The sequence below is a fragment of the Arachis ipaensis genome, chromosome B03, assembly GCF_000816755.2.
Source record: "Arachis ipaensis cultivar K30076 chromosome B03, Araip1.1, whole genome shotgun sequence".
NCBI classification, from domain to species: Eukaryota; Viridiplantae; Streptophyta; class Magnoliopsida; order Fabales; family Fabaceae; genus Arachis; species Arachis ipaensis.
This window is the reverse complement of record NC_029787.2, coordinates 115,099,821-115,110,390: the sequence shown is the minus strand read 5'-3', so window position 1 is coordinate 115,110,390 and position 10,570 is coordinate 115,099,821. Positions and strand designations below refer to the sequence as shown.

Sequence of the window (10,570 nt, the reverse complement as noted above, 5' to 3'; positions counted from 1 at the left end):
ACTTATGCAAGTTAGAACAACTTGGAAGAAAAGCAAGCTATGTACATTATCGCGTCACGATTTCTCTCATCTTTCACAGAGTCCTAAAAAGCTAACTCTTTTTTTTTTTGTTATTCGGTTTTCTTTAAGTTTTTTTGTTGTGTATCGTATTTCTTAACTCTACATATTAATAATTAATTCATCACAAATTTGAGTTTCATTTAATAGTCTATCGTTGACAGTTGATTTACTACATATACAAAGTGAGATTTAAATCCTGACCCTTGTTCAAACTGATGGGTGAGTTGACCAATCATCCAATCTAAATTGGTTCGGTTTCTTTAGTGGAAAATGGTGTTTTTTTTTTTTACTTTATTTGGTCAATTCTATAATCCATTGTTCACATTGTTTCCAAAAATCATTATCTACCTAACAAAATCTTTCTTTAATTATCACCGTAAAAGATTTTATATATTATTGAATCAATTTCTTTATACAATCTGCATCATACATAAATTGTATTTAGATGTTTTTTTTTTTGGTGACTAGTATTTAGATATATTAATCCATGTATCAAAATTTCAGGGAAATAAAGAAAAAAGAAATAGAAGAAATATGACAAAAGTTTCCTAAGTTTGACCTTTCAACAAAATAATTCACAATTTTTAGCACTCAGTGAATTTGAAAACAGTTTTGACTTGACTTGAGATGAAGCAAGAGAAGGTGAAACATACGAACGTGTGAAGCTTACTGGTTATAAAATTCACAAGCTTCATGCTTCAGCCAATTGAGCGTGTAACTTGACGTGACTACGTGAGCAAAAATGGGAATAAGGGTGTGTGTGATTTTCTTCTTTGCTTTTAAGTTTTATTAAAAGCTTATTGATTGCGTCTGCATTGAACTGTTAAAAGGGTATAAATACTCATTAATGTAAATGCCATCATATTTTGTGCCAACATTTTTTTTACTACTAAAATTATTTTTAATTTTTTTATGTGCAGACAAAAATACTTTTAAATTTTTATGACGTTAAATATATATTTTCAAAAAATATTTTAGATATGAATTTTGATATGATTTTTGCAAATATAATAAAAAAAAGATATTTTTATTATTAAAAATTTAAAATTTAGTGATTTTACATTAAGTTAATTTTATTCCAATTTTTTTTGTCAATAACAAAAAATAATTTTAAAAATAAAAAATTATAAAAATTGAATTTTAGTCTTATTTTTTTAATGTACTTTTTAAATAATCATTCAAATATTTCTACAAAATTATGGATCATATACATAAGCAATTTGCTGATACGAATCTTGAGATTATTTTTGTGTCACCATCATATAAAATTAGGAGCAATTTTGATAATTTATTCATTTGCTTGATTAAAATGCTAAAGAGTTGAGCTTGAGGAAGCTATTCTTGGGGATGTAGTAGCTTGTTAAGGCCACTGTTTTGTTTCGTTCATTTCTTTCAGTAAAAGAAAACCGCTAATGAGTTGGAACTGTGCTAATTTCTCTCCCATACTAGAGAAACAATTGATGGAAAAAATTTGTTGAACTAAGCATTAAGATGTATGTGGATCGTGTCATCCAAATTTCAATACCAAGTTAAAGATGTAATTTATGTGAATCATGTCAACTAATTTTCTTAACGCGGTGCTTGTACTTACGACATCTATTGTTCATTTGTTTGATGAAACAGCTTTGTATTTTCGTGTTATTCTCCGTTTGTCTTATTCTGGTGGTGCTACATATGTAAGGACTGACGTTTTTTTATTGCCCTTTCCTGTCACGAGTTCTGCAACTTGATTCAGAATTCGATAAGCATATATGTTTCTTGGTGGTGCTTTTATGACACAGATTTCAGACACTGGCTAGAGTACAAAAGCAAAGCAAAAAGACAGAATGCAACCCACTGTACACAGATTTCATGTGTCACAGTAAAATGCATTTGTACAATTGAGTTATTTTATCTAACATTCATTTGCAATCTTAATTGTTGTACTGACTAAGACCACAGGTGTGGCCACAAGAGTTCTTGAAAGTGAATACTAGAAGCAACTAACATTGCTGTCAAATTTCAATGAAAACAAACCTGTTTTAAGTTAAAAATCTCAAGACTATACAAATATGCAAAAATAAGGAACTTATAGCAGCAAATCCACAATGCATTATTAACCTGTATTGAGTCTTATCCAGAAGTATAGAGAAATTAAATAAACATGAAGAACACCTGAGGAACAAGAATATCCATAGCTGATGGTATTACAAATGAGGAAGATAGTCCATGTCCCCAAAGTTTTTAAACAAGAACGATACTTCAAATATGACAACTGATTCTTGAGTTCCCTCATTTTTAAGAGGGAATAATTTATCATTCAATGCTCTTTCTTATAAGAATACATCAAACGGGAAAGAGAATAACACTAAAACGCACAGAATATAATCAAAGAATAAATGAAAAACCCCTATTACAGGTAACAATGTATCGGCCACCCCTTCTCCCCCCCCACTTTATCTCCTTCCTCTTTATCTACACAACCGAAAAATACAACTTCCCACCCAAAAATTCGTGAAATCCTTTTGATGCGTGCGTATCCAACACCACGCCCTGCTTCTTCAACATACAGTACAGCTGAGAAACTTCAGCTCTCTTATTCAAGACTCATCACATCTTAATCCACAAATTTCCAAGACAGGGCCATCTCTCGACACAAACGGGTTGATTCGAACCCACATGAGAGTCAAGATGGAGGCCAGCAGGATCGACCACACCAATATAATGGTGGGCATCCTGTCTTGTTTACCAAGTAAACCCTTGAGGAATGGATACAGATGGATGATCACCCACAAGGCAAAGAATAACCTACCAAACAGAGGTCCCCATGAGTCATAACCATTGTTAATGGCGTCTGAGACACCAACAATGACACCAACGATGTTTATGATCAATAACGTAGTTGGAGGGATCAACAGTGATGTCCACTTGAAGAGATAGAGCTCCGAGAATTCTCCATCGTCGGCTGCTTTTGAGGTGACAGTGAAATTTGTGTTGACACCAGCCAAAACCTTCAGCAAACCTTGGAACAGGGCAAAAAGATGTGAAGAAACACCTCCAATCACCCAAAACTGTTCATTCCTCCACCAGTCGTCTATGGTAACACCACCCCACTGCATCTCAAGGATACCAGTTGCTGCAATCGATATGAAGAGGCCCATGAACACAAGACTGGCATAGTTGCTAATCTGCATGAGGTAGAAAATTAGTGTTAATAGCTGTGACTTCATTTTTAGTTTTATTATGATTGGTCAATTTCCTTTTTCTTCACCTTTTTTTTAGTATAACCTTTAAAGTAGTTTTATACCATCAGTTTATAAACAAGATTCTCCATACACACAGATATTGGACAGAACCATACCTCGGGTACAATGAATTTTCCAGTTAGAAGGCATATGGCTGGTAGAGTACAGTAGACCAGCAATGGGAGGGAAGTCCAGGGATATACAACGGAATTGATGTATGAGAATCGTTCCAACCACTTTAAACCACCACCATAGCCATACCAGATTGGACAATGTCTGCTGAAAAATATCTCAACAGACCCAAGAGCCCACCGAAGCACTTGATGTAGACGATCTGAAAGATTGATAGGAGCTGACCCCTTGAATGCAGGACGCTTGGGGATACAATACACAGACCGCCAACCATGACAGTGCATTTTGAATCCAGTCAAGATATCCTCTGTCACAGAACCATATATCCATCCAACCTGGTGATAAGCCAAATAAATTGTGAGCTCCAAAGAAGAAATATAAGAACTGAAAAGCTAGCTTTTCAAAGAGTATATACAAGAATAATCTTAAGAACTTACTTCTTTTCCCCATTCGGTTTTGTCTTCATAACCACAGCTGATAACTTGGATAGCTTCTTTCAAAAGTGATGCAGGACTAATGCCATGTGGAACTCCACCGTTTTCCAAGAGTGTGGCGGCTACAAACACTGGAGACTGCCCAAACCTCTTCTCCAACTTCATTTGGGACATGTTGGATGGCTTCAAATTGTTGGATCCTGAAACAGAATCTACTTAGAGATATTGTCCAGAACTTTTCTTAAAGAATACATTTCGATTCAATAAGGACATGATGAAAATTGTTACCTTCGTTCCCTGCCTCAATATTTTCAAGTGCGTGTATCTGTTTTGATGCTTCGCTGTGCTTCACCTTCTTCTTTTTCTCCTTGGTACTTCCATTCTTTTTCTTTCTAGAACCAAAACAACACAGGCAGCAGCACCATTTTGGCCAACAGTTACAGGTTTTGCTTGGGGGCTTCTTCTTAGCAGGTGCGTCATATCCATATAGTGCTACCCTTCTGAAAACACATCCAGTTCCGACATAAATTGGACCTTGTATTCCATCCAACCCTTTCATGTTGATCTGTTTACAATTAGGGTACCAATACATTACTATTTGTCAAAATGGAAGAAAGAAAGATATCTAAACAAGTGAAAACAGAAAACTGATACTTACATCAAAAAATACAACATTCCTGTTTGAGTATCTATCATGACGATCAATACCATCAAATCTTTGGGGAAATTGTACATAGCAAATCTTCTTCCCAGCTTGAGGGTCCATCATAAAACACATGGCTTCCCTAAGTGCCTTGCTATTGTTAATGTAGTGATCACAATCAACATTCAGAAGATAAGGCGCATTTGAGATAATTGCTGATGCTCGTACCTATTATTACAAATTCACACTATATAAGGCCATGGATGATAGATCATTGAACCTGAACTAAACTAAAAGTTACTTGAAACATACCAGAGCATTCATAGCCCCAGCCTTTTTGTGGTGGTCAAAGCCTGGCCTTTTTTCTCTAGAAACATAGACCAATCGGGGTAACTCATTTCCTTCAATATCACGAACACCATCCTGGCCAAGGAAGACCTGTAAAATACAAAGAAGGTTACCAGAGATTAGTTAGATGAGACTACTGAAATCAAGTCCAGTAGTCAAAGAATGATGATGGCAAAAGGAAGAGTAGGCTACGTGTGCAAAGGATGAATGCTTTCATTATACTCTACATCATTGGAATATCATGGAAAGATATCCACATGCAAGCAGGGTATTAACAAGTAACAGAAAGTCAACAACTAGACACTTCATCTTTACCTGAATCATGCCAGGATGATCCCTCACATTATTTCCAGGCCAAGGAGTCCCATCCTGCATGGTCCATCCATCCTCAGGAACCTTTTGTGCGGTTGCGACCAAACTGTTAATTCTCACCTTAAATTCTTCGTAATCCCTCTGTATACCAAAGAGCCCATATTGTCAAATGTTGGCTTCCTAAGTGTGTGAATAATAATAATAATAATAACAATAATAATAATAAGAGCAAGAGGATTAAGATGGAACCTTCATTGCTCTCCTTTCCCTGACAAATGCTGGATGCACTTTGTTTTTCAGATAGTCAATCTTCTGCCCAAAATACCATTCTGGGGCCCGGGGCTCAATATTATATTTCTTACAAAACGGAACCCATCTCCGAGCAAATTCAGATGTCTCAGAAAGTGCTTCAAAAGTAAGCATGGCTGCACCATCATCTGATACATAGCATGCAACTTTGTCAACCGGATAGTCAACGGCCAGAATAGATAACACAGTGTTTGCTGTAATCAGCGGTGGTTCTTTCATGGGATCAACTGTACTGACAAAGACATCGACACTGGATAACTCTGATGGCTTCCCTTCCTTTTCATACCTACAGCAATGTAATAAGTCAACATATAATTGGGTTGGAACAAATGCAAATCGAGCAATAAAAATTGTACGATGTGGCAGGTTCAACTACCTAAGAGAGAGACGATCAAGGTATGTTTCCCGACGTATTGGGTACCATTTTGGAAATTGATCCATTATCCATGATACAGCAAACCATATTTCACAGATGACTGATGTCAACCACAAACCAAATGCATCATTAACTGGATGGAGGATTCTATAGTGGAAGAAAAGCCCAAGGATTACAAGACGGAGCACTATGATCATTCTGTATGGATTTATCTTGCTTGAAGGGATAGGTAGCTTCCTAGAAAGTGGTTGCCGTCCTTCATCCATCCTGAAATAGTACAAGGAGGAAGAAATGTTAAATAACCAAACAAAAATATATAGCAGAAAGGAGATTAAAAAAAAAGATTTATTTTGTTGATGTTAAACTTGCAACTCGCTAAACATAAGCACAACGCAACACATTTCAACTAACAAATACAGATACCCATATACAAATAGAATGATGTTTAAGTCCTAAATGTCTACCAGACACAAAAAGTTTGGCCTCAATGTCATATAGATAGGCACTCAGGTTTCACTCTAACCATAGTGTGAAATCTCAAAACAGAGGGGAACAAAACAGAATTCTGAGTGAGAGACTTACATGGGCAAATCGGGATCATCAAACTCATCGCCATAATTTCCATCGTTGTTGCCCCCCTCATGCTTCACCACCTGAAGCTTTTCATTCTGCCTTTTCTTCCAATCTTCCAACCTGTCTTTCCAAGACACACTGCCATACCCATATACTGCAATGTCCTTCTTTGGCACCATTGGTCTCGGTTGCACTTTTAGAAAACAAGAATCGGGTTGAGTCAACAGATACAGATAACATGAAATATGTCTAAACAACTTCACAAGACTTACATGGAATAGATGGATCAGTATAGGGCATGGGATGGACTCTGCTCCCATTCATATATGGGGGAACAATCAGAGCGTGTCTATCAGAAGATATCTCAGGATCCTGCAGAGAATAAAACAGTATTAGGGATTGTGGTTTGCCTGTGAGAAGTAACAAACTCATCATAGGAAAATCAAACATGTCAAGCGGTCAATTTTGAGGATATACCTCCTCCCCATAAGTCAAGAGTGGGATTTCGGAATTGACAGGAGGAGAGCCATTTTCCAAATTTGTTGGGATGCCAGATATATTAGAATTAGAACCACGCCCAGTGTTAAGGCGTCCAGAAAACAATGAATCTGAATTTGGCAGGGGGCCAAAAGCGTCAGGATCCCCATAATCAAACTCATTGTCCAAGTCATCAATATCATCCTCATCTTCATCGCCCTCAACACGGGGACTACCTGTAGTTCATTCATTGGTAAGAGTTTAGGATAATGTCGGCAGCAGAGGCAAGTTTCAAGATTCAACATGAGGAATACAGAAGAAAGGCAATCTCACCTTTGATACGCTTGTATCTGGTCTTACACTGGGGACATGCCTGATTCCCCTCTCTTCTTTCATACTCATAGCAAGGCCGACAAACAGGGAAAGCACACTCATTGCAAGCAACAAAGGGCTCCCCATCCACTGTGACCTCTATCTCATCCCCACAAATCTGACATATCTGCCCACTCAGTTCCCGGACAGACTTAATCTGAGAAGACAAAACCAAAATCCAAACACAAAATCTTCAGTTATCGGCACCTGATTTACAACTCTGGACAAAACTTAAGAAAGATCCTGAACAAATAAAATCTTGCATTGCAAAAAGGTAATGAATCAAATCGAATCCAAGTGCGCAAACAATGAAGAAAATGATGGCAAAGTAAAAGAGACAAAATCTATTTACAAACTCAATTATCGATTTCTTCAAGGCTAATCAAACCCAATTGGTATTAGTATATGATACGCATCACATCAAATCTCCTCACATGTGACAAAATGATTGGCAATCTGCTCCTAACCCTCACAAGTCAAACTATTGTTCTAACTAATATCACAAGAATCTGTAAGCATTGTCGATGATTACTCCAAGAATGGTCATATAGAAGCTCAATCAATCAAATCTGAAGCATATTCCCAAACACAAAACAAATATCCAACTCCAATTTTTATAGAGCAGAATCTCCAATCTAAAAGATTAATACAGGGCGAAAAAAAAAAGAAAAATTGAAAAAGTAGGACCAAGCGACAGCTGTAGTATGAACAAGTCAACCACCGACAATGAAGAAACCAAGAACAACAAAGAGGGGTAGTTTCTGCAGCGGAGTAAAGATGAAAAGATTGGAGGAAAGAAATGGTTTCATAAACCCTATTGTACTAGAGATGGAAAAACCCCGAAAAGAAAAGAAGACATACCCGTGCATTCTCATCGGCATTGATGAGGACGAACTCGTTCCTGTTATGAGAACCAGCAACAAGTCTTCCTCCAGTGTGCATCTTGCCTCAGCCTCACTCAAACAAACAAACAAACACTGCTTGCTTTGTTCTGCTTAGTCGTCTCCTCTCAGTAGCTTCTGGTTTCTGGAATCAAAGCAAGTCTGTCACGAGATCCACTTTCGCATTGCCTCCAACCACCACCATCACCATTACCAACAACCGTCACATGAAAAATCAATAACCGATCCAAAATATCCCACTCTTTTTCTTTTCGTTCTGCAATTGATAACTGATGACAAGAAGAGAGTATAAGAATGAAAAATTGAGCACCGACGGCTGCTCCAAATCTATGGCAACGTATTTTTAGAGAGAGAAAGTGAAGAGAGAGAGAGTAGAATACAACGCACACACACAACACAACAAGAACAGAGAGAGATAGATAGAGAAAGAGAAAAAAGTGTTGTGTGTGTGGAAATAAAGACGCGTAAGAGAGAAGGACAATTCAATTCAATTCATTTACATTTACATACAGATAGAGAGAGACACTCACTCCCTCATTATTAAAAAGACCAAAAATATGATAATTAATTAATTAAATAATTATAATTATAATTTTAATTTAATTTTCTTTTCAAAAAATTTTACAAAATTAAACATTAATATATATTGTGGAATTAGGAATTGGGAATGGAATAAACAGCAAGTAAGTATATACGCGATAGCTGTATATTGTAAAGACTTTGCTGGACTGTGTGATGTGTACAGTGCGTTGACTATTGTAACTTTAGTGTGTAATGGCAACTATGTCCCTGCTATAATGCTATTCTCTTTTCTGCATCTTTGCTTGGATCCTCTTTCCTTTGATGTTTTTATATAACTTCCTTTTGTTTTTGCCTAATTATTTCCCCTCTGCCTATACTCACTTATTCAGACATGCAACAAGCTTACAACGAAAATAATATTTACTGCTGAATCACAATTTCTTGGGAATTTATGACATATTCTGCTATATATTTTTTGAAATATTTTTATATTATTTTTTTTTTTTGTTACGTTGTTTTCCTTACTCTGACATTTTGTGATGAGTAATTAGTTAATAATTAATTGTGGAAAGAATACTAAGAAGAAACTGGAACCAAATCACATAAATAAATTGAAAATTGGCATCAAAAGCAAATCTGTCAGAGATGATGATGCTTACGCAATGCAATTGGGACCGATTTGGTAATTTCTCCAATAATACTAGGTTTAGTTACATAAACTCACTTCAATTTCAGTGTTGCCTTCAGAAATTAGGGAGGAAGATAGTGGAATTTGATAAAGTAATGCCCCAGCAGTAAGAAGCTGAAACTTTTTATTAAAAATTAATTTTAAAAAAATTATGTATTAAATTAAATGTATTAACAAAGAAAAAGATAGTTACATATATTATGTCGTAGGTTTTTCAATGCTGTCACGGTTTGGTTTCTTGTTTATATGAATAATAAATTTAATTACCTAACAAAATTTAATTTGACTATGACCTAATTAATCATTAACTTTTTATTAAATGTAATTAATTAATATAAGATCCACAATACATTTTTAAAAAATAACCCAATGCAAGCTTGATTATTGACTAATTTATCACTTTATTTTTTTGCATAAGGTATGGATCTTGTTTCATCTACTAACTCTTTATTTATTAATCTGATCGATAAACTTATATTGACTAACTAGAACTAGTATTCGTAATTTCGTATATATGTTTTGAGAGATGATGAGCGTGACAGGCAGATATAAAAATCATTGACCCAAACTAAATAAAATAATTTTCAGTACAACGAATCATAGAATGATGGACAGTGGAGAAATAAAATGAAACATGCATGCCAATACTTTATTAAGCTTATTAGCATACCATTGCGACAAGAAGAACATGTTACCTTTTAATTCTATATTTAACATATTGCATCAGACAAGTGAATATTTGCGGTGAGGGCGGGTGTGAAAACCTTATTTTAATGCCACTACTTGACATGAAAGAATGTGTAATATTCCAGTATTAACCCGAACCAATTTTAATGTATACTATAAGTGCAATGCAAATATTTGACAAACAAGTGAAATTTATTCAATAACATCAATATTGTTTTGTTCAAAAGTTTAAAATTTTAGGCGACTTTAGTATATTCAAATTAGGTAGTATTGTTTATATAACACATTTTTTACTAAATAAAAGTTAGTAGTGATATAATACCAAGACCTATAATTTTGAATAAGGCAGACATTCAGACAAAAATGTTTAAAATATCTTTAAATAAAAATATTTGATTTTGACCATTAAATAAATTATTATGTATTAAATTTTTGACATGTAGTATAAAATAAAAGTATTATCTTTATTAAAAATTATTATTATATTTTTAAAATCGTTAATTTAACTCTG

General features: G+C 35.1%; 1 protein-coding gene across 2 annotated transcripts; it reads right to left on the bottom strand.

Moving 5' to 3' along the window:
• Positions 2,199-8,659, bottom strand: LOC107630956 (cellulose synthase A catalytic subunit 6 [UDP-forming]). 2 transcript variants are annotated; one of them, XM_016334254.2, is made up of 14 exons: positions 8,122-8,659; positions 7,222-7,417; positions 6,889-7,124; positions 6,684-6,783; positions 6,421-6,604; positions 5,839-6,105; positions 5,403-5,748; positions 5,157-5,294; positions 4,806-4,931; positions 4,509-4,721; positions 4,139-4,415; positions 3,854-4,062; positions 3,401-3,751; positions 2,199-3,227 (listed from the first exon to the last, which is right to left on the bottom strand). In XM_016334254.2, the coding sequence occupies exons 1-14, from the start codon at positions 8,200-8,202 to the stop codon at positions 2,640-2,642; spliced, it is 3,312 nt and encodes a 1,103-aa protein (XP_016189740.1). In that variant the 5' UTR covers positions 8,203-8,659; the 3' UTR covers positions 2,199-2,639. The 2 variants fall into 2 exon arrangements, with proteins under 2 accessions (XP_016189740.1, XP_016189741.1); XM_016334255.1 differs by having other exon boundaries at positions 2,640-3,227; positions 3,854-4,050; positions 8,122-8,202.

Excerpts from the sequence above, each read along its gene's own strand:
- LOC107630956 (XM_016334254.2), bottom strand. The coding sequence starts at position 8,202 with ATGCACACTGGAGGAAGACTTGTTGCTGGTTCTCATAACAGGAACGAG. Across the intron at positions 5,749-5,838 it reads CTTGATCGTCTCTCTCTTAG|GTATGAAAAGGAAGGGAAGC; the intron begins GTAGTTGAACCT and ends ACATTGCTGTAG. Across the intron at positions 4,932-5,156 it reads ATCATCCTGGCATGATTCAG|GTCTTCCTTGGCCAGGATGG; the intron begins GTAAAGATGAAG and ends TGTATTTTACAG.